The sequence below is a fragment of the Papilio machaon genome, chromosome 7, assembly GCF_912999745.1.
Source record: "Papilio machaon chromosome 7, ilPapMach1.1, whole genome shotgun sequence".
Classification (NCBI taxonomy): Eukaryota; Metazoa; Arthropoda; class Insecta; order Lepidoptera; family Papilionidae; genus Papilio; species Papilio machaon.
In genome coordinates this window covers 5,187,919-5,214,110 of record NC_059992.1, presented here as the reverse complement: position 1 = coordinate 5,214,110, position 26,192 = coordinate 5,187,919, and the positions used below count along the sequence as shown (strand labels likewise).

At 32.9% G+C, this 26,192-nt stretch overlaps 1 protein-coding gene across 1 annotated transcript in view; it reads right to left on the bottom strand.

Annotated features, from left to right (window-relative positions):
- LOC106714972 overlaps window positions 1-26,192 on the bottom strand; it is an 83,269-nt gene that overhangs the window by 37,598 nt on the left and 19,479 nt on the right. Inside the window, exons 2-3 of the mRNA XM_014508132.2 lie at window positions 22,411-24,845; window positions 22,142-22,278 (exon numbers count right to left, since the gene is read on the bottom strand). Of these exons, the coding sequence (XP_014363618.2) occupies window positions 22,142-22,278; window positions 22,411-24,845 (2,572 nt within the window). The remainder of the gene's footprint in view (window positions 1-22,141; window positions 22,279-22,410; window positions 24,846-26,192) is intronic.

Here is a 26,192-nt window from a genome sequence, read left to right as displayed (position 1 = left end):
TATGTATATTGTATATTGTAATATGTATGTTGTTAAGACAATTTGCAAACTAATTGCATTGCGAGCCTCAAATGACGTTTCATCGAACGTCCTCGTTAATCCTCGCCTGTAATAATCAAATCAAATTAACAAATGTGCATTCTCTTAACGGATTATCTTTTATATTGTGTATAACAGTATAATAAGCATTTATTTCTAATAATAAATTTTTAATATCATGGTTACAGTGCTATGAATTCCACTAAGTATTATATTTGCTATTGAAGAACCTTTAAAGAGATTTAAAAATAAATTAACACAAAAGCCACTACATTACACAATAATAGTAACATACATCTCAATTTATTCCATTATATTAAGGAGCAGGCATAGGCAAATTACTGTGCATTTAATATTTCAATTATAATTAAATTTAATCAATTTCTTTCAACTTTTGTCACACAACCGTAACCTTCCTTATAAAATATACCAAAACAAGTTGAATGGGAAGTATTTGACAAATATATGTTTTTATTTATAACCCGGAGTTAATTAAACACGAGTTACTATATTAATGCATTTTAGTGCTTCCCGAAATAAATGAGAAACATAGTGTTAATTTTAACCCAAAGTGACGACGGCCCAGGAAATATATTTTTATACCAAAGTAAAAAAAGGCCGCGCAACTTTCGCTTGTCTTCCTGATAATACTATTTTAGTCTGCATGTTCTTAGCGATTTATTTATAAATATTAGATGTTTCCTTTCTAGAAGATTCCTTTAAAATATGTGAAAAATTATTTATTTTTTGGCGCGATACATTAAATCTCATCAAATTTTATTATTAACAAATTGTTATATTTTTTTAGCTCCATATTATCTTTGTTATATTTACGTTTTAGACCAGACCAACATATAACTTAACCGCTATTAAAGTTGTGGTAAATAAAAAATTAAAACAATTGATAAATATTTTTATATTGTGATTATAGAATTCTTAGAACATTTACCGTTAGGGTTACTTGTGTTTTGTATTAAGGTAATTTTTTTAACCTTAATCTGGTGATAAAATATCCTGGTGGCTTAATCCCATCTACTCGACTTTGTTACTTCCACACATTCATGTTGGCAAAAAAATATCAAACTGCTATCGCTTCTACTCTTCATGCAACCTATTTCCAATCTGCCAGTTGTCTCTATTATTCCTTCATCTGTCGGAACTTGCAAATTATTTTATTCTTGGCCTATCAGAGTGTAGAGAATATGTTCGTTGTAATGCTAGATTTGAACATCGGTAATAAGAAAAGAGTTGTACTAATTGTTTAAGTTAAATGTTTTAGGAAATTATGGTGGACTACATGAAGATTAGAAACACATCTAACATAATGACAAAATTTATTTCACATAAACGCCTTCTTTGAAAAAAATATCTTAACTGACTCTTTATAGGTTCAGGTTACGCGTATTGCATTTATCATTCCGAGTACAAGTATACTTGTTCCATGGAACAATGGAAGGTCGCGAGGTAAAGTTAAGGTAACAAGTAGGCGTTAGCGAGAGTGAACTAAGTTATTTTATAGTATAAAACGTTAATAACAGTCGCATATACTTCACATCGAAAAAAATAATTAAAAGTATATTAATTATTTTAAAGTTTTCAACTAAATTAAACTTAAAATTTGGATTATAAAATTGTCATTAGAATCCAAATGGACGGAGACTCATTGATGCAAAAATACCTTATTTCAAACTTAAAGCAATTAATCGCATGTTCTTAAAATTATGGCCGCCTGGTGCGATGCAGTGACGACCTTGCGTAAGTAAACTCGACTCGAAAAGAACTGTCAATCTCGCGTTCGTCCTCTTAATTTTCTAGTTTTCCTTATTGCCGCTAAGTGAAATATTCACTTTTGTACATAAACTTTTTTGATAGATTTGCCTTTTTAGTTTCTACATAAAAAATGGTTTAACATTTGGAATTCCTCTTATTTCACATATGTTTCAATAAGTTTAAAATCAGCTGAAGAAAACAACTGTAAAGATCCATTAATGTCTGTTGGTTCAGAATAACTTCTAAATAAACATGAATGAAGAAGTAACTCACCTCTGGTCCCAAAAGAGCCGAATCTCTCTCGATTAACAGCAATTTTATACTTCTTATCATTAGGAACCGGCAGCTTCGACGGATACTTCTCGGAGTTTGCTCTGTAGAGCTTCTCTTTGGACCCGTGCGCTCCCATGATCACAATTTCATAAGCTCTCAGAGCATTTCATCATAACTTTCATCGATAATCGACGTACGTCAAACGTATTTTTTTATCACTTTACACTATACACTAGAGAAGGCATCAGTCAGGAACTATTATTATCTTCTTATGAACATATTAATCGCTAAATTGGTAGTATTGAAGTTATAATCAAGCTTTTATTATTTCGTAAGGTGTCATAATTTGAATAATTTTAAATAAGTAAAACTTTCAATCGTATTTAAACAATATGAATATGTTAAACTCGGACAAAAATCTGAGAAGTTACGAAAAACAATATAGACAAATGTAGGGTAGTCTGTTAAATGAACTATAACTCAGCCCATCTATGTATAAAAATATGTATATCGGTATAGAGTTCATTTTTGAAATTGGAATTGTAATTCATATGAAAGTTAAAATGCTTGTATAAATAATTTAAGTTTCAAATGCGTACTAACTTCACCGCAACAAAGCAGCAGCTGATATAATTATTGCAATGTTATGTGTAATCTATTTCTGTAGTCGACTCATGCAGTACCAACATAAAATGAACCCTTGCTCGTAATATTTATTCCCGTATTTAAACAAGAAAACGCGTCGTACTAATTGTGCAATCCCTCAGGTCTTGTTAAAGTGGTTTGCTTACGTTTTGTTAAAATGTATTAGTTTCTGAGAAATGAACATAATATTAAGGGCCTTTGTCGCTAAAAAAGGACTATATATATGTACGTACATAATATCAAAATAAAGTCTCACAAATTACCACAACGTAAATTTCCGTACAATTTAATTGTTTTTCTAAGGTGCAAAAACTTAATTCATAGCAAAAACTTAGACAGAATGTTTTCATTGTTTATAATTACAGAGCACTATTTTGCTGCTAGAATCATATTTCTTTCTACTTTCGCCGAAGGATATGGATTGGAAACCATTACATTAAATCAAATTATAACAACATCCTCAATTAAGTTGTTTGTCAGTTAAATGTCATCTATTTTGAGGGCAAACATTATGTGGGGCCGGGGAATGCTGAAGGCACGGTACTTTAGCTCACGAAATTTTTATTATGATGAATGAATGTTTTAAGAAACTAGAGTATAATATATGATATATGCTTAGTATTACTCTTAAAGTGTTTTTTTTTAATTCAAAAATGACTTTATAAGTGTTATATTTTGTTTATTTTAAAATAGGAATGTATTTAAAAAAAGTTACACAGTACACAGACATACAAAGTCGTATGCAAAACTAGTATATACAACTGTCAGACGTGCGAATACAAACTCTGCGTTGCCTAACTACCTAATTTCCTAGAGGAGATAGACTAACCTTTACGTTATATGGAATAGCTATCCGATTGTATATACATACAACGTACCCGTAATCATTTAACACATTTGACTTGTACAAAGTTAGCCGGAGTATTCCGATTTGAAATTCAATTGCTTTTTTGTCCGTTACAACAAGGTTGTATCAAACGCATTTAAATTATATTCATAATTTAATATAATCAGATAATAATTTTGTTTTTTTTTTAAATATAACGTAACAATTGAATTTTTTAACAGGTGTGCATGGAAACAATAATTTGTTTTCAAAAACGTGTTGCAAATTAACCAAGTACGTAGCACAGCTGTGAAAATAACACTTGCGCAACACGTAAGACCTAAATTATTCGATTAATCAATTTATTACAAAACATGTCCAAGGAGAGTCGGTATCGAATTTTAGCGAAACTTTTGGAAAAAAGTGCACTTAATGTGAAACAATCATTAATAATATATGGTAACACTACCATGAATAAATGTTTTAGAAAGTAAATAATAAAAGAGCCATTTATATTAATTACTATTGTCGAAAGACAATTAACAAAGCAATCTTAAGCATTTATCAAAATCGTAATAACTTATTTTTTAAAACATTGAGGCAGTAAATTTAACCGGTTATTTAAAATTCGCGTACGACGCCTTGAAAAAGGAACAAGGACAACATTTAGAAATGCCGCTATTTCAGTGAGCATCGCTTTCAGGGTTAAATAACTTACGAGACAAACGCATGTCCTTTCAGGCGATATTTTAAACATCACCGTTCTAGTGTTGCGTTATATATTTAGTCAGCGGAGACAAATGGGCTACACACACACACGCACATAACATATGAAAACTAACACACAAGCACAAAGCGAGAGTGACTTAAAAAGACGCATGTATTATCTACTTGCTTGTCGCGGCTGCCACCGGATATTTTAAACTCATGCAACATTTTATCACAATAACAAACAAGTCCAGACAGAATAGGGTTGCCATTTCCAATTTATACACAGCGTTATTGTAAAAACTCAATGAGCAATAAACTTTGTATTTAATTTTTTACGTACACTAAATGAAAACATATTTTAACTCTTAATTATGACTTCAATATAAATATGTATTTATTTTAAGACACACCTGCGTTGAGCTTGAGGTAGCAGAGCATACTGATATAATTAACCTATGCCATTGTAGAATCGTATTAAAAATTTCTACCATAGTTCATGAAAAACATTCCTTATTACTCATAAAAGATCTCTACCATCATCTCTCTGATCTTATCCCACTCTACGAGAAGTCGGCACAACAGATTTTTATCTTCCAAATTGATGTATCATTAATTATTGTAGTCATCAGTCATCACTTTCATTTTATTCATGTTTCCCTTCACGCAGTCTTACATCAATTCATCAAAAGCTATTGCAATTTAATTTTATGAAATCCAAGCGAAAATGTGTGTGCACAACCCTGGATAAAACTTGCACCCATTGTAATACTTTGAAATGTACTTCATAATCGCTTACTTGTCACTCGCAGGATGTGTGCGTTACACAATTCTTTGTATTAATTAAACAAGTAGGTGTGAAATAAATCGGTTACTTTGTTGTTCAACCAATTTCAATATCAATCATTATAAAATAAACCCTAGGTAATAAAGATCAATTACCTAGACTTCAGTATTAATCTGCCGTCATTTAATATGCCAAGTATCTAGAGCAGAAAAAAAAACAAAAGTAAAAACACGTCATTTGGACGAGACCCAAGTAATATTACTTAGTTTTCGATGTAAATGTCATTTAAATAAAAGTAAGTTTAGCGGTTGTTTCGAAACAACAAAGTTAGCAGTAGCATTATGACGATTTTATTAGATCATCGCCAGGATTTTGTGAGAACACAAGATGACATCACGTAAATGATGGCTAGAATTTATACAGTCGTTATCTTAGTTAACTGAAGGCATAAAATTTTGTAGACTACCACAATTTAAGCTTATAAAAACGAAATTCAAAAACAGTCTGATCTATTAATACTTCGTAAAAACTTTTTTTAAATAAAATAATTTAGAATTGCTATGTAAAAAAGCGTATTAAATGATTTTATGTACTTTACGAATTCGCTTAATATTCTTGTCATATCGAACACTCAAAAATTTACATTAATTGTAAACTTTTCACGTTTCCACGACATTACATTTGTTATTCAAATTAGATTCACGATTCTCGTACAGGTTGTTATTATTATTTGCACTGATGTAAGAACAAAAACGACATCTCAAAATAGACATTACACGTTCCGGCTCAGATTTTGTCCGTAATATGAGAATACACTTTACATCATCATTAACTTCAAAACTTGCAATAAAAGAAGGTAATAAACAGTCCTATCTTGTTTTATTTAGTACTTTAAAATAGAGATATCTAAATATACATACAATTTTTTTTTTACAACGAAGTAGCTGGATATCAGCTCCAAAAAAGCATACTTAAAAGCATGGTCTGTTATGTGCCGAACAAAACTTTTTATTTGCAGACATGTTAGCACTTTGCCCGCAGTTATACGACAATACAAATTACATGCAAATTGACGCCCGCGAATCACGACTGACCCAAAGAGGCGGATCTATTTGACCTTTTGATCTCGACGTTTAGTACCTACTAACCAAACGCAAGAAGAGCGCAACGTAACGTTTGCCTACATAAGTAGTACGAACAATACAATCTCAAAAACTCAGATCTCATCTAAATGCTAAATCCAGTCCTTACAATATCTTTAAGCAACAATTTAATATAATTGATAAAAAGTAACCTGCCTTCACTCACTGTGCTCCATTCACTGACCAGAAGAATATTGATAAGAATCCAAAGTGTAATTTGAAAATTTTATTACTTTATTGAGAACACTAAGCACCAAACACAGATATAGTAACTATAGAGTTCTTCAGAACGTCACATATATTGTATTAAGATATAACGAATTAAAAAGAACATTGGCACAACAAAGAAATTTGGCACAGATACCTATACAATAGTCTGGACATACGCTACGAATTTATTTATTTTTTAAATTCCGCGCGGACGGAGTCGCGGGCAAAAGCTATTTGTTTATAATGTTAAACTCATTTACTCCGTGGAATGACAAGAAACTATTGCTGTGTTAAACGTGACTCAAGTTATGACCAAATATTCCGGTTTGATTAGTACTTCTACAGACCAATATAACTATTGATTCTACGACAGGGTCTTGTTAGATAGTAGAAATAATACAATAGTGATACATAAAGATGATAAATTAAGTCTTGTTTGAGTAGCTATTTTTTAGTATAGCCTAGAATTTAAGTGATACGATACTGCCAAAGTATAATTTCAAACTATAAGCAATTAACACTGATTATAATGAAACGCCAAACATTTGAAGTGTGTAGAAAACATATTATTATGTCTGTTTTTCTGAGTGTTTTGGCAGCGCAACGGTATTGTTAAATGACATTTAAAAAAATGGTAGTTAACGCATTACAATGATCAACTCACCCATACAACTAAACACAAGACTGTAAAACAATATCTTATCTCAGAGATATCCGTCGTTATCCCACCGCACTGGGGCGGAAGATCCCGCGTATTGAATAGCAGACAACAATTCAGTAATGGGTTGGGTAATGATATCTAGTCATGCGAAACATTCGATCCAATTCTCTCTAAACAATACTCTAATGTCCCTTATTTTACGTTCACGTCACTGGAGGTACCAAGCTAATAAGCATAGAGTTTCCCATCTGGTGGTGTTTCGATACCAGGAGATCAGAACAAAATAGCGGGTTGTAATAAACAACAGAACTTCACAATTTAAGACAATACCGACACTTTATAGTTGGTCAATTGCCGAGCGTCAATCTTACTAATATTATAAATGCGAATGTTTAGATGGATGGATGTTTTTTTAAGTCCGCGCGGACGGAGTCGTGAGCGAAAGCTAGTACTACATATAAGTAAACTTAAAGAAAGATGTAAAACATTTTGTAATTTAAAAACTTTGAGTATCTATCTCGAACAATTTTCACATGGCCGCCACTGCATCCGTTTCCTTCGATTGTATCGTTTCCGCGACTCGGATGTGAAAGGACAAATAAACGCGTCTTAATTTGCAAATATTTTTCATTATCTTCGTAAATAATAAAGTAGTGTTTAGATTCGTTGTGCACATGCTTAGTATAAACTCTGCAGATGTAGAATTTGATATACTGATTTAAGCGCTTTATCTTATTAAGCGTAATTCCTATATGTCTTTAATTAGCCATTAAGTCGATTCAAGGAATAACAAATATCTTTCCAGAAAGAATTCATTTGTAGCCTAAAAAAAGGCTTTAAAATATAAAAATGCCTTAGCGAGAGTTGTATAAAGGAAACTGTGTCGAAGAAATAGCGCTTAACCCACTTATCGCCTATTAACCCATAGCTGTCATAACAATTATAGCTCGGCGTCCATGGAACATCTGTTCAGAAATAAATATTATGGAAATTAAGCAATTTCCTTTTTTATTTTTTAAAATCGTTATCTTATCTAATATATAAAATTCTCGTGTCACAGTTTTCGTCACCGTACTCCTCCGAAACGGCTTGACCGATTTTCATGAAATTTTGTGAGCATATTGAGTAGGTCTGAGAATCGGCCAACATCTATTTTTCATTTTTTTTTAACTGCGCGCGGACGGAGTCGCGGGCGACAGCTAGTATTCCTATATATTTGCCGAATGAATTGCTTGCACTTTAGTTTTAAACCTCGAATAGGACTTTAGAATGTTTAACGATAATTTTTCACACATAGTGGCGACAACTTTATACAAGTTTCTCTACACTGGAAACTCACAGATCAGTCAGTCATCTCACGCTGATATATGCAACATTGTTTACCTGTCATTTGTATCAAAGAATTCGGAGCAGACAATAAACAAAGATTTGAATTTGTAAACATTGCAAGGGAATGCAAACAATCGGACAACTAAGCTAGTAAACGATACTGAGTTACACAAGATTGGATTATATTTACTCAGAGTAATAGAATATTGACGTATGCCGTGCATGTGTTTATCACAGTTATGGTGACCATATTTCAAATATTTTTAGAATTTACTAAAACCAAAGCAAAATTGTCTTGACGCATTAACTAAAAAATATAATGATACATTTAGTTAAATGGCCTGGTTTGTAACATCTACTAAATATCTTTATTCATAATTAGACTACTTCAATTTACACAAATACAGCATAAAAGAACCAGAAAGGAACCAGTGCGTCCTATTACAAGATTCAAACTTTATGGTATGGACTCATACTTAGTTGCAAATTTTAACAAATTGTGAACAAAAGCGTTCGTTTATGTCAGGCCATATATAAATTGTATTTTACAAAGCGTCTCGTTCGTAACTGTGAGCCGCCGTAAGGTTTGATCTTGACTATACCTTGCTAATTCAAATCTTGCGCAAAATATTCCTATGAACGTCATAGGTTTCGAACTGGCGCAGAGATATCGTAACTCGCGTGGTTAATGTAGTGAGTTTATAGTAAACAGAAGATGATGTTTGTGATATATCTGGGTCGGCCTATTGCAACAGTTTCAACTGAATTCCGTAATAAACAAAGCGTCACGGCGACTGTCTTGGCCGTTGTCCAAGATGCAGACGCAAAGGGAGCATCCTGCGAGGGACCGCGTTGATTGATAAACCATTTCGATAGCTAACTACTTCGTCATTCTATAGAAATACTAGCTGTCGCCCGCGACTCCGTCCGCGCGCAGTTAAAAAAAAAAACTAAATGGGGGAGGGGGGTTATGAAAAATAGATGTTGGCCGATTCTCAGACCTACTGAATATGCTCACAAAATTTCATGAGCATCGGTCAAGCCGTTTCGGAGGAGTACGGGAACGAAAACTGTGACACGAGAATTTTATATATTAGATAATAAATTCAGAAACGTTTGTTTAACGAGGTCCGTTTTAAAAGATGTCGACTTTAATTTTGTGAAAAAATTTGGTAAGCGATGAAAGCATTTCACTAATCTTTTAAAGGTATTTTCTACCTTTATTTATACCCGTTTTGAAAGATGATGCCAACAACATTAATTAAACTACATTAATTTAAAACATAAATTATAATATGTCTGCTATATAATTTAAAAGTAACATGTGACGCAAACAAGGAAGAGAATTAGACCTCCTACATTGAGATCGAGAGTCCCAGGAACTAAGCTATCAATGTTATTATACATTATAATGTCTAACAATGTTGTCGGTGTCTGGGACACAGGGCTAGCGTCCCCGTTTAAATTATAAAGCGAGGCCGTGCACAGATTAGCATCCGGCGATATGCAAGCTCGCAGCACGGAGCACCGAGCACGCCTCACTAAGAAGTATATAGAATTATTGCTAAACAAATAGGTGTTTAGTAAACTAAGTCACGTATTCGTAAACAGTATTTGTATAACCATAAGGAGAACCAAGAGACATCATCAGCTAAGTTTGCTTGAGCACATCTTGTATGAAACATAAATCGCCTATGAAATTAACGATTCAACTTGATTTGTCTAATGAATGGTCCCTCTTTCATCTTAAGAAAAGCACGCACCACTTTACAATATCATCAATTAAGAATAAAAAATGCAAACATATAAACCTATACTATTATATCTGTAACCGTATAAAAATAGTTGGTCTTGACATCTTTACAATAATTTATGTTTGTTTTAACTGAAATTCTAATTTCGTAACGTTAAAGCATAAACATTGAATAATTAAAGATATATTTGTCGTAGTCACTTACCACATTCCAGACTTTCCATATCGATGGATGCCAAGAATGTCGAATGATATAATTCTACTAGGATTTAGTTGACCGAATACTTGGTTATTCTTATACACTTTGTCATAAATCGTAACAATAACCTTGTGTCCCGCAGTATGTGAAATAATTAAATGGAATATTTCTTCGTCCATACAATAAATGTTCATCAAAGATCACAATGACGGAATGTCAGCGATAAAGACCTCATAAAGCTAACTCGATGCGATGGAAAATTAACATAAACTCACCTGTCAACCGAAACTAATATCCTGTAGTTCATTAAAACAATTGAATCCCATCCTGAGATAAATATTTGTGTTAGGTTGGTATTTTCTCATTTTCCTTTTACTTAAAATATCACGTATGAATTGTTTTAACGTGCCTTAGGGTTCTTTTTATTCCCATGAACCATATAATTTATAAAAATAAGCATAGTACTAAGATAGGTAAGATGTCTTATTTCTTACTTCTTATCTTATCTTACTTCTTACTAATTTATAAATGCGAATGTTTGGATGGATGAATGAATGGATGGATGGATGTTTGTTAGAAGGTATCTCCAAAACGGCTCCATGGATCTCGCTGAAATATGGCACAGATGTAGAACATAGCCTGGCAGAACACGTAGGCTACTAATTGAGTCTTTTTTAACTCCGCGCGGGCGACAGCTGGTTAAATTATATCCGTGTTACCACACCACTTTTTACACGCTCTGGTAATCTCCTATTTTATAGTGGTATTATGCAAGACTGATCCTTCCTTGCGTATCTACAGACATAATGTGAAAGCATTTTTTATTAATAATAAGAAGCAAACACTTAACTTTGTTCATAATTACACGGACAATCGCGTTCTAATAAATTCCCAAGCCGAATGGAAATTGGCGTATTTATCAGATTTACATGACTAAATACGATTGGATATCAAAATAATGATTGAAGTCACATAATTGCTAAATTACATAGTCGTGTCTCGTTCAAGTAGGAGCGCGTGTGGACGACTCGGCGTTCTTTACAGACATAATTTTTTCCCAACTACATGAAAACATATTCCGAGGTTAAAATTCGCAGTATTCAAATCTGTAATATATCTTGTAGTGTAATAATTATAAGTAAAGGAATGAGTAAACAATTGTTGACAAAAAGTGCGTAAAATATTTTGATGAGCTAATGAACCGTCAAATACATAAGGTATTGTCAATAACTGGACGTAACTTTCCTTCTAGGAGTATGCATAGTGCGTGAAACTTCATGCGCATTTAAATATTCATCGATTTATTATTCAAGGAAATTCAAATGTTAATTGACGTTTACACAGTTAAAAACACCAGTGAAATCCAGAGAAAGTCTTAAAAATATTAATTGCATGGAATAGGAAATATGTACTTTTAATACTTTGATTAACTGCTTTTATATTTATTAAAAGATTTATATATTCCCTTTTTCGAAGTTATACGAACCCATTTCAGCATTTTGCATTTATTATAACACTAGCTGAAGTCCTCAACTTCATCCGCGCGGATTAAAAAAAAAACCTAATTAGTACCCTATGTGTTCTTCCAGATTATGCCTGAGATCCGTTGAGCCGTTTTGGAGATACCTTCAAACAAAAATCCATCCATCTAAACATTCGCATTTATAATATTAGTAAGATATGTAAGATTTTATTTGTACATTTGCAAAGCTGAAAATGCTAATATATTTATTTTGCGCACAATTTAAAAAAAAATATGTTTTTGTGAAGCAACAAAATTGTAAAGGAAATGCTAAAATTTTCGATAGAATAAAAGCGACAACTTCCTTCCTAAACCAAACTTCCCGGTACTTTATTAACTTCAAAGGACTTCTATCTAAACTCTTCTTGTGTTTTTTATTAGTATTAACGCAGTATAATGTATGATGTTGGTGAATAAATAAGTCACTCACTTTTAGAATAGTAAAAGTATGGAAATTCACTGAATACCTTTTTGTTAACTCCAATTTGGCGGCTAGCACACGACCAGCTGGGCGTAATCGCCATTTACTCGTATGTTATGGATTCAAGTGTACCTTGTCCATCCACCCATCTAAACTTTCGCATTTATAATATTAATAATATAGTTATACGACGATTGATGATAAGAAATTCAAATACACGTGTGAAGTCAACAAACCCACATTGGGCTTGCGTGGTTGACCTAATCATCCCTAACTTATGGTATCTGGGACGTATAGTGATCTGATGATAATAATTATTCTCTACTATAGATAAAAGCATGTGATAATCCGTATGTATATAAACTTCTTTATTGACAAAATTGTGAAGATAAATAAACAACAAAGCGACATTACTATGCCTGGTTTCAGTCTGTCTTAGCATCGCTCGTCTACTTTAAATTAGCAACAGTAGCTCGCATTGAGCGGGTTGTAACGGTACCCTGGACACAGTTACACTCACTAATGCCACCCGTTTTGGATTAGTACAAATTAATATCGTTGCAGGCTCAATCACGTCAAGTGGTGGAAGAGAAATTGTAAGACAACAAACACGCGTATTATTATTATAAATAATACTACTTTTTACGGCTATATTATAATGACGATGACGGATATAATATATTACATTTTTCATTATAAGATGTGCTCAATACCTTGCCCTTCCGTTAAAAATTATATTCAATGCATCTTTATCCTCTGGCACCTTTCCCGAACTTTGGAAAGTTGCGAATATTGTTCCTATATTTAAAAAAGGGGATCGAAAAAATATAAAAGACTATCGTCCTGTGTCATTACTCTGTACATTGGCTAAACTCTTTGAATCTTTAGTAACTCCGGTTCTCTCATCGCACTTGAACGTTGTATTAAAACACCAACAACATGGCTTTAGTAAAAAGAAATCGACTATAACCAATCTGGTATCATACGTTAATGATATATCTACGTCCATAGACTCTAAATTACAAGTAGATGCAATCTATACTGACTTCAGCAGCGCATTTGACAAGGTGGACCACAATATTTTAGCAAAGAAGTTATCTAGCTATGGTGTGCATGGGGTGATCTTAAATTGGTTTCATTCTTACCTTAGTAATAGGAGACAGTATGTAGTCACAGGTGGGTTTAAATCAGAGGCCTTTGTTGTTGCATCTGGCGTGCCTCAAGGTTCACACTTAGGTCCTATATTATTTTTAGCCTTTGTAAATGACATCGTTAATGTTATAAAGAATAGCAACTGCTCAATGTTTGCTGATGACATTAAAATTTATAAATGTGTACAAAGTTTAGCTGACGCTCAATTATTGCAGGACGACATAAACGCTATTGAGAGATGGTGCGAATCAAACAGGATGGTTTTAAACGTCAAAAAATGCTTTCATATAAAATTCACGAAAAAAACTCGGCCTCTTCCTACATCCTATTCGGTAAATAATGTGGTAATGCATGAAGTTTCCAGTATACGCGACCTGGGCGTTCATTTAGATTCTAAGCTCTCATTTATAGACCATATCGACAACATGGTCGGTAAAGCAAACAGAACTCTAGGATTTATTAAAAGGTGCTGCAGGGACTTCAAAACTATTTTGCCTCTAAAAATACTCTATAACGCGTATGTAAGGAGCGTGCTCGAATACGCCTCTCCTGTTTGGAATCCAATGTATCAGTGTCACATTGATAGAATAGAACGAGTCCAAAAAAGTTTCACGAGGTATTTAGTCTATAAAGATAAGACCTGCTCGCGCGAGCTCGATTATGTAAACAGATTAGATCGTTTTAAAATGACGTCTTTAAATCATCGTAGGACTGTAACAGATATATTATTATTATATAAAATTATAAATGGTATGGCTATAGCTCCAGATTTAATCAGCAAGATTGAGTTGCTAGTCCCTCGACATGCGTCTAAAAGATATAGTAGAAAAAGAGATATGTTGATGATTCGCCGTTATCGCTCGAATGTAGGCAGGAATGCACCTATCAATAGAATTTCACGTGAATTTAATGAAACGATTAATAAGTTATCGGATATAGACATTTTCTTTGATTCAGTGTCATCTTTTCTTAAAAAACTTAATGCAACTGTTTCCTTAAAACCGGATAAGTAATATATACATTTTATTCTGTTTGCTTATATTTCATTACATGTTACTAAATTTTTATTTTTATTTTTTTTGATTGTCACTGCACTTTGTTTTGGATCTCTTTAGATGTGTATAAGTATAATGTTATTTATAGTTTTGTTATTGTGATACTCTCTTTGATTACATGAATGCTGTGTTTGCCTGTAATTGAAATATGTTTAAGATTACGCTTAGATGAAACTTACGTTTTAAATTATGTATAACTGTGTGTAACATATTTTGTTGGCAACCCTAAATAAATAAAAAATAAAAAAAAATTACTGTTGTAGTAGTCAATAATTATGCTAACGTAACATGGATTAAAATCTTAAGCCTACATACCTTGTCCTACTAAAAAATTAAACTTCTCCTTAGAAACTAAGACAAAACAATTATTGAAAAATTTGGCAGTAATCAGCATGTTCAAAAGGTTAATTTCATAGTATACATATCGTCATAATATATAGGTGATTGGTTTTTGTTACAATCTGAATGCTAACTACATGCTACAAATTTTTGGTATGTTAATCAATAGTCAGTGCTAGTCAATACTAGTCAACAACTTTTACGACATTAGAGCAATTAATGCTTACTAACTCCTGTTATTCTCGCTGTTCATATAACGAGACTACAGCAATGTAAAAATAAAATACGATACCAAATAAAGGCAAGATAATTGGTAACACAGTTCGTTCACCGTCTATCGGCTAAAAGTCTATGCTGCCCCCCACAATAAACGAAGCAACCTGTTTGGTAAAGGAATCACCTGTACATTGCATAGAAACCGGTTTGCTTCACGAAACCGCGGATCGTAGTCATACAACCACAAATGTCAACTAGAGACGACAGACGATACATTAGTTAACACACGCGACTCAAATTATTTTATTGTCACCCACAATAAGGCGATTTCTTTACAAGTAAAGAAGAGTTATTGCGAAGCACAATCTTTTGCAAAAAAAATTCTTCGTATGCGAGGTTCCTAAAACCATAATATATTGGAAAATAATAAAACCTATATTGATTGTAGGTAACATATTTAACAATAGAAGTCAAATGAATTTAAATTGTTGTATTTATGTTTATGTTGTAATCTAAAGGGAAATTATATTTTTAGAATAAATATTAAAATCCAATTTTAAAAATGATTTCTTTGGACGAAACAAATAGGTACCTATATTTTAAACAGATTGTTGCGTAGTATTTTTTTTTTTGTTTTATATTGAATAACCTAGCGATATGTTCCACACATACTGTGAACGAATCGTCGGTCAAGGCAAGATCTGATTTATAATATGGTAATTAATTCCTTATTTTCTTGTGGCCTTGAGTTCTGTTCGTAAAACAAAACAGTTATCATTTTATACATTTCTTAACTTATTTTCTCGTATGATCCTTTGTAAAATTTATCAACGACAAGATAAATAGTAAATGAGTTACTTAGCGTAGCAACTACGCAATATCACCTTTTGCACATTTCGTCACAAACTTGACTGGCCGGTTATTACTGCACGAATCAATTTACATAACATGTTAAAATATACAATGGACACTTTTCAATAAGCTAACTCCTTAAATGACAAATACTTATGACATTACAAATATCACATACGGCATGAATAAAGAAACTATTGCGCACATAATTAGATTACAGTTTGTAGCTAGTACATCTATTTAATTTCAAATGACTGGTCAATTTATCATGTCAAAAGGCATCTTACTAATATTATAAATTCGAATGTATAGATGGATGGATGGATGTTTTGTAGGTATCTCCATAACGGATCTCTATGAAACTGGCATAAATAAAAACATACTCTGGAAGAACACATAGACTACTTATATAAAGCTTTTTTTTAAAATTCCACGCGGATGTAGTAGCGACAGCTATAAGGGAATAAATAAGGAACTTAATTATTAGCGGAAAAAGAGGTATTATTTTCAATATTACCTTTAATCTAAAAAAAAAACAAAATGTAATGACAGTATCATTTCTCACGCGGAACGTTGTAATTTAAAACGAAATACGAAACTAGTCTAAATAATAAGATCGTAATAAGATCCACTTTATGTATTCCTTTTATTCAATTTTGATGTAATTTGCTAGTATATTACGTAGCACAATACAAACTCAACATAGTAATTTGTTTTAGACATATAAAGGAAAGAAAAGAAAACTATTCATAAACAAATATCTAAACAATTCAAGATATTATTTAGTACGCTACAGTAAGCAACAGTTCAATCAGGTGAAATTGTTTAAGCTAACTTCTGACAGCGGTTTAACACTTAAATAAAAATAACTTAGGTAACAAAGTCCACGTCGAAAAAGAGTCACGATCCCTAAAGTAAACCAAAGTTGGAAAAAAAAAAACAAAAAGGCTTCTTAGCTTCCGAATATTGGCAATTGTTCGTACTTAATAATTGAACACGAAAGCTGATTGAATGAAATAAGCGAATAGAAACGAATTGAGCGAAATGATGTATTTATTATAGACCAGAAGTTAATCTTACTAATATTATAAATGCGAATGTTTGGATTTAGAAATAAAAAATTATCTGAATTGTTCAAGTTCAAAAACTGTCGATATCACAAACCGTTACGAGGTTTTCATGTCAATTCGATGATAAGTGCCTCTAGATATGATAATTTGTGAAAACCGTGACTGATAAAGCATTGCTCGAGATTATTTGCAACGAACAAGTCGTAATTTCAATGGTTAGACACAATTGCGGTTTGCACACAGGGTCAAACATGGAAACTGCAGTGTAATTTCGGTTCCATTTCTACGAATAATTGTAAATTCGTGAGAATAATTCCGATCGTGGCATAATCAGTAACTATTAGACCTTTCAATATTAGTCACACAACGACTTCCAAGTAACCAAATGTCAGTAACCAAATCAAGTAAATATTACAGCTTATCAAATTCAATCATGTTGAGAGAAAAAATACATGTTTCTAGTTATAATTTGAGTATTCAAATGCTAGACGATAAAAGATATGAAATATTTATACATAAGTCAATTAAGGTTTCCCATTAATGATGTTATACAATAAAGTAACATGTCCCCAAACTATACATCATTGAACGTTGTTACGCCTGTCTGCATTATTCCATTGATAAAGCGATATTCCGTGCTTTCAAAGCTTTTAGGCAATCGAACTTAATAGCTTCAATATGGGTCAGGGTGTTAATAGCTTGTAATCTGTATGTGTTTGAAAGTATATTATATGATGCAGCGTTTATTACCTTAAATGAAACATTATAAAAAGGAATAGTCAAATCACTCAGTACGTGTCCACACAGTTACACAGTTATTTTACTGCAAAATGTCTCGTTAAATTATTTACAAAATCTGATAAACTTTAAAAAAATCAAAAAGTAATCCTGCTATGCTAGCAGACTTAGTTTTTACTGTCATTTTAATGATATTATATGAACATCGATTTTGATCTCATTTATGCATGTCTCAACAAAACCATCGCGTTTTTTTCTTTTCGCTTCGTTCGTATTAACCGATCGTTTGACACGCATTGCGTTACAAAGTTTTAACATGATGTCCATTGTTTAGATCATTATCGTATCGGCCCAACTTAGAAGTTAAACAGTTTGCATTGCAGTCAGTTTCGCCTTCACCGGCGACGGGGTCAACGTATCTCGGCTCGTCAACAAATCCATCGACGAGAATAACCCGTTACACTGCATCGGCTTCCAGCGGATTTCACTCGCGCATTGCCTACTAGACCATATTAAACCTCAACACTTTAATGGTCAATCACGGCTTAACGTCAGTCTACAATTTAATAAGATATTTAAAAATTACACACAATTATTGGTCAACCATAAAGCACTTTAAATTGGCAAAAAAGCATGAAATTAAAAAGTTGATTTTTAATCGATTATGATTGTCAGCAGTCTATATCGATGCTATAGCTTTTTAGCCGACTTCAAAAAGTAGGAGGTTATGTCTTTTTAGAAACAAGAATCGATAAATGTTTTTATCCATAGAGAGATACAACCGTTGTTTGATGTAAAGAAAACGAGTTATAACGGATTAGCTTGTCATCTTTGACCGTTTTATCTAACATTGATCGATCTCCGGATAGTACTGATATTGTTGTTTATTTCGCTGTTACATACAGCTATTGTACTTGTATTGTATTTACAATGATCATTTCTTAGACATTAAAAATTGAATTTAAATATCCATGGCAATGACTTTTTAATTTGAAATCATATTTAGCACTCAGACTAGAATCAAATTAGAATACAGCAAGTTACAGTTTAGCAAATTTTCCTTCCATGTATTTGTTTAAAATATTAACAAATCGGCCTTACATAGTGAACAGTACAACTTGTCAATGACCTTTTCGGCGATAAATACATATGCAATCAAACTAGTCAAGGAGACCTTCAATATTTTACTTTAAACAAAACACTACGTATCTGACAAATCATTGTATTATACAATTACTTCTTGCGTGTCGTTCTACACGACACCTATAACATTACATTATAGACAAGTGAAAGGTAAGAAACACATGATAACTTCGCAGTTTTTTAATTCGTCTCAGACGCAACTGAACTAGATAATTTCTAATACTTACAGTTTTCCTGTAAACGCCATGTTTTAAAAGCGATTTGAACGTCACTTACAGAGAAATTGTTTGTAGAAAGTTAATTCTATTAAATCATAGTTAATTGCTATGAATGGGACTGGTTTGTAAACTAAACGATGCGTTACCTTTTCTGTTTGCGAATTGCATTTTACTCGTTAAATACAACATTTATTAGTATTTTATAACAAATTTACGACTACATTTACTGTTTGGTTTATAATTTAGATACTATTAAGTACCTACTATATAAAAGAAAGTTAGTTTCCGGCCTTCAAGTTAATTACTTTTATTTATATACAATATTAGGTTTGTCGTCAAAAGCTTAAGAAAATAGTAAATTCAAGAATCTTTTATAAAAAAAATAAAACAATCAGGGACTATCATCAAAGTACGATCTAACTTAAGAACAGTTTTTACTAAGTTAAATTATTATTTTTTGCCACGTTGGTCAACTTGTAATAATAATGAAAAAAGTACTGAAAGAGAAAAAGTCGACAAAGCTTTACTAAGTTATTCAAGTTATACATATGTCTATATATGCTTAACAATTTTTTCCAATTCGCTTTTATCGTGTAAAATGTCAACAGCTTCGGACATTATCCTCAGTGAATCAATTTTTATTTATCGCATCAGCAAGCTGCCGTAGATAATTTATGAAGCCTCTTCAAATCATATTCTTCGAATAAGAATAAAAAGGTTGTTTAGAAAAACTGCATAATTGGCTATAGTTAGTTCAAGTAGTTTTTGCTCGTTAAGATTTCAAGACGAATGATTTCTGACTTCCTGTACAATAATTTTATAATACAGTCATTTTCAAAGAAGACCACTAATAGCTTAATATTTATAACTAATATGTATTTAACTAATGGGATGATAACAATACCGCAAAGGGAACTGATTCAATTCGATGCTATTATTATATGATGAATTACTGTTCAAGCATAATATCGTATCCAATTTGAATATGAAAGAACAGTTCCCTTTTATCGTAGTTTAGTTGTCTTGCTTATCAAAACGAGACATTTGTGTACTTTTGCTTGTTTAAAAAAAAAACTCTTTATAATTTGAGTATTCTTCAACAATTTTAATTAAAACGTTTTCTGTTTTGTTGTTAGTTAAGATGCATTACTTAATTTGGTTACTAGTTTTTTGCAAAGGTGCGCAAAATCTGACAGTGGAGCTAAGGGGAATCTTTTTTGGATTCTTACATTATTGGATTCAAATAGGAAAAAATTGTCTACCAGTGAAAGTCTTCTCACAACCGATAACTGAAATTGTAAAAATGTCCTATAGAATTCGAATTATGACACCACACAAAAATTCAGCGACTGTAAACCATTCACACGGCGATCGGCATTTCACGTTCTCCTCTGCGTTCGCATCGTACAGTTCACTATATCACTCGCATATTTCACATTTTCTACGTTTAAAAAAATGCGGTATGCTAGGTAACCTTAAGGGTGAAGAGTTGTATCTGTATCCATTGATTTTTCGCGTTGCAAGTTGACGTCACGGACGCGACAGTGTGGCGCAGTCGGCGCGCGCCGGCCCGCGTCTCACCGGCGACTGGCGAACGGATCGGCGAACCGAATGCCGCGGACTCGTCGCACTCGGGAGGAAATACCAGTAACCATGCGGTCCTCCCCGAGCTAGTCGTAATGTCGACCTTCTGGATTGCTTTGTCAACGACAAACAGCTGATTTTTAATACAATAACAAGCTATAAACAAGTATAAAAACAACAAACAACAAAGGACAGACTAAAAATATCCATAGATTCTATAAAGGTCATATTTGTAAGTGCATTAATAGACTGACAATGACAATCTCTGCAACAATACGCCAGGTCGATAATAATTAGATGAAGCCCTTTAACGTTTATGTCTATATTAAATATATTCATGGTTATGTCCTGCTCTCTTCTTATTGCAGAGTTACAACCAGCTTTAACTGGGTGTAGCGATATTTTATTAGGTATTGATTGATGAGTCTAAGAAGAAGAAACACACCAAAACTAAAAAATATCAAGGTAAGGGTGTTATGCCCGATCGATACGGAAGGTAGCCGCCTCTGGAGAAACGATGTAGAATTTAGGTTATAAGTCAAAGTATTCCAAGTGCCATGTAGCAGCACCAGTTTTTAAAGAAGTCGAATTATTTAGGGCAAGTTGTAACACAAACGTACTAAACAAGTTTGTGGTTCTTCTAATGTCGAGGTATCGTTTCTTCGTCTGTCCCTTATTTTCCAAAAAAGACCATACAACTTTATCCACTTTCAGATTTTCTCATGGATCGATATGCAATTTTAATCATAATTTTACTGTATAACGACTGATATTTCACATGTTAAATTACTTCTTTTGATTGGCAAGGACTTATGCACACACCGTTATGATTTGCACAGTTAATTACTTAATGCTAGCTTAAAGATAGAACAATTGAAATTGTATCAAGGTATTTATGAATTGATTGAATTGTAAAAATTGTTATTGGTTCACTCGTGAAAATATTGAGTGTCTGTCATTGTTTTCTCCTGCAACATATTTGATGTAATTTTGCAGTTATTACAAATTGCTCCTGAAATTTACTAGGCGCCAAACGATCACATTTCATAACAATCAATGTGTTACGTTTAGTTACTAAAAATAACATTGTAGTGTATGGTCCATAAGAACATTACTATATGTTGACGGAAAAAATGTTACATCGATTTCATTATAACACTTTCGTCAAAAATTATTTTGTATAAAAAATATAAAAGGTAATGGAACCTCATATCTCACAGCTATTAAATTATATTTGAGTAAATAGCATATAATCAAACGAATTTAGTTTAAAAAAATCAGTGATAAATATCAAGTTAAATTATTCTTCGTCAAGCCGAAACAATCTTAGCGCCTAGCGAAATATAATAGCTAAAGCATAAGTTAGACTATTTAATACATTTATCTTTTGAGGGTGGATTACGATATGATTCTTTAATAAAACTAAACAAAGTTATTTTTTAAACAAAAAAAAGAGAAATGAACGATAGTATGTAATGGAGATACTTACTCAGCAACGGGAAGCGGCTAGTGGTATGCTTGCCGAGCGGCGTGCTGGTGGCGCTAATGTCGCTCTGCGAACTGTGCAGGCTGCTCTTGCCACTGCCATTGGCCGAGCCCAGGTCCATTCGCATGCGCATGTGACGGCTGAAACATAGAAGAGAGGAAACTTTACTAGGCTTAATATTCAGTACCGTTATGTTTTTTTATCATGAATAAATAGAATTCAAAATATAGCGTAAGTCCAAAACAATATAAATAAATTTAGACGCTGATTACCTTTTTGGTTTCGTGTTCATATTAGTAGATTTAGCGCTTAACATTCTTGTAACACTGCACGCAGTCTGCGACCGTTGTAACGAAAACGTGCAATCAACTTTCGATTTAATATCCTTGAAAGATTTCATTTTGTAGTCGTTCTTCATTTCCATTGAAGACTTTTTTAAAAAACTTTCTCGCCTCTCGCTCTTTTTAGTCGCTTTTGGACTGTTTTGTATGCTAGCATCTGCATCAGTTTTTCTACTTGCCAACATAGTTTTTAATTTACTAGGGACGTCACGTTTGGGCATTTTGTACTTCTTTAAGGTAAAGCTTCGTTTTTCTTCTTTATTTTTATCGATAGTCCGAACATCTTTTTCACTATTTATAGAGTTTCTTTTGCTAGTATTCTTGGGCGTTATGTCGTCATCGATCACGTGTGATACATCAGAGTTTTGCTCTTCCAAGGTATCTTCTAATGGTGTAAAATACGCATTTAGTTTATTAGAGCTAGAATCCTTCTGACTACACTCTGATCGAGTTGACGGTGTTGAATCTGGAGACATATCTTTTATTACATGTAAAAATACTGGAGATGCACGATGGTTTTCAAAATCTGTATATACGCCACTTGACTCCATGCATGAGTCTTCACTTCTCGTGACAATCAAAGGAGCATTAGTGTTACCATTTTTGCCGCCATATAGAGCTCCGTCTATAACTTGAGCTCGTCGATCACCTTTTTGCATGTGTTCGTCTAATCCATCGGCATCACTTTCAGTAAAGAAATCGGAGTCAGTCATGGGATCTATCCTTCTTGTCACAGGAACATTTTGCCAATCCATATCGATGACATCTTCCCGAGGTTCCATAGGGTGATCTGCACTTCGACTAACTGGTCTTGACATTTCCCCGTCCCCTTGATAACCGTCTAAGCTAGTTATGCTAGTGATACTCGTTATAAAACTATTTGACACCTTTGAAGTCTCCATTGATTTTGTATAATCATTTTTGCTGTCTGAAAAAGTCTGTGAATCATGCAACGTAGACGCTGAGAATTGAGAATACGTGCTGATTTCGCCATTTATTTCAGAACTATCAAGTGGTAAATCTTCCGGGGATGGCGTTTGCTCTATACGATTAGAAGCATTACGATTATCTGCTTTGCAATCTAAAGGAATTTCTAAATTGATAGTTGTATCTGCAATAGAACTCGCAGGTTCTAAAATACTACCATGAATCGATGGCATAAATTCCTCGTCTACCAAATTTTGTGTTAATTCTTCAGACTTGTACAATTCAATATTGTCCTCCGCCTCCGAACAGTTTTTAGTTTCTTTTTTGGTATCTAATAAACTGCAAAACGTTTTATCATACAAATTAAGGACTGATGTCTGATTAATGTCATTACTTAATTCATTTTTATTCTGAATTTGTAATGCTTTGAGAGAAATAATAGGTGCCATGGAACTTGAAAACGTATTTCCTTTTTTAACATTTACGGTCTCAAAAGTTTCATTTTGTATTGTCGATGCAGCTGAATTGCTTTCAGTCTTATCCGTTGAAGGCGTGTCACCATTATCAGGTGAAGCCTTATAATCACCGCTATCACAAAATATCGGTAGTCCCTCGACCGTAGGCGAAAACGCATTCTCTAAATAACAAATGTCATCCATTTGATCAGGGGTTAAAATGCCTAAGCTGTCATCCAAAGAATTTTCTTCGTTGTTTCTACTCATGGAGTTTTCGTTCGGACTGAGATTCGTTTCGTAAGTTCGTGGATGAACATGTGATTTAAGTTGTAAACATAGATCGGATCTTGAATGTGTATTAAATGTTGTTTTTATTGGAATTGGAACTTCTTTCTCACATGAATATTCAAACTCTTTCATGCGTTTGTCATCGAAGTTAAGAACATTAGGTAACCTTTCAAGACTTTTATTAGTAGAAGTAGTTATTTTATTTATGATTTGTGGCGCATTATCAGTAGAAACATCATTTTGAGATCTTTTCCACGATTCCCCCTCATTAACTTTAACACATGATGTGGAAGGGTCTGTTTGAAGGTCAAATAAGAGACTGTACGGACCTGATTCATTAGTATCTTCGACAAACTGCTGTGTTATATCATTTAAATAACTTTTCGTCTTTGCATCTTTAAGATCTTGTTTCTTTGTAATCTCGTTTAATTTTTCTCGCAAATCTAAAATTCTAGGATTTTTCTCTACAACTTTTTCTATGTTAAGACTCATTTTAGGTATGAAACTTTGATAAGTTGTATGAAATATTTTGTCGTTTATGTCATTGTTGTGTGGTGCATTCACTGTTTGTATCCTTTTAGGAATATCTTTAGGTTTTATGTCGCCAGAGCGTAGGCTTCCAATCAAAGAGTAATCTTTGAAGCATACTCCGTTAATATTTAATGATCTTGATTTGACACTTCTATCGACGGGGATCTGAAACAATAAAAAATAACAATAAATTTCTATTTTTATGCTGTTGTAACAGAAGCCAAGCGGCATGACATTATACGAATCACTCTGATAACCTTTTATACTACATCACAGTCATCAGTTAATTGGACCATCTCTATAATTCGTTAAATCACACTTAACACAATTGTACAAGTTAGAACAAATTTGACGAAATCAGAATTCTCTATTTTACATTGACAAGTGACAAGATATGTCAAACTTTTCAAAGGCAAGCATTACTTTTAGGAATAAAAAAATATTGAACTATAATGCAATATATTGTGGTAATTATAAAAATACTAGCTGTCGCCCGGGACTCCGTCCGTGCGGAATTAAAAAAAATTGTAGCAGACTATGTTTCTACATCCATGCCAAATTTCATCGAAATCCGTTGAGTTGTTCTAGAGATACCTTCTAATAAACATCCATTCATTCATACAAACTTTCGCATTTATAACATTAGTAAGATACTTCAAAAGTACAAAAAATACAATAGATACAACTCTATTTTGTGTTTCCATCAAGTTTATTTTAACATCTAAGTATAAATGTAGTTTTATATTGACTTGAACGTGCATCGAAAAGTATCCTGCCAGTGTTTGCATCACGGTTCAGAGCGCCGTCACGCGAGGTGCCCCTTATATACTTGATTATAATCGGAAAGTCTGTTATAAATGTACCCTTTAACCTTCACTAACATTACTTATTCCAGACAAAATAAATTCAACAGACTTATCAATCGACAGGAACAGAAAGAGGTAGCCAAAATATTACGTATGTTCGTATTAAATATCGAACCAACACTAAGTTACATTAATTTGATTCTATATAAAAGAACGCAGTACTACTTGATTTCTGTATAATGTTGTGGTGAAAGCGATCACTCTATAAATTTCCTAGCGTTTCTTTCCCATAAACTGGAAAGGATACAAACAAATGTATTGGGAGCGTACGATTTCCACGTACGTGTCAGAGATAAGTATCAGAGCGCAAAGTCACGAATGTAACTATTGAAACAATTGCCCACTCCAATGAATCATTTTCCCAACTAAAAAGCGAACCAACTAGTTCGTAGTACTAGTTCACTTGAACACGATATTTCATATTTAATTCAGCACTTTATGGTATACGTAAGTTATAAAAAATTGTCCGTGATTTACAACATAAAGTAGATAGACTGTCTAATACAGTATGACATGATGTAGACATACATGAGCGATTGGCCGTAGAAAGAGGAATATATAGATATAATAGATAGATAGAAATGCCTTCTAGGTATGTATTGCAATCTAAAAGTTGATTGAAGTATTTTTTTTGCAAAAATCAGAG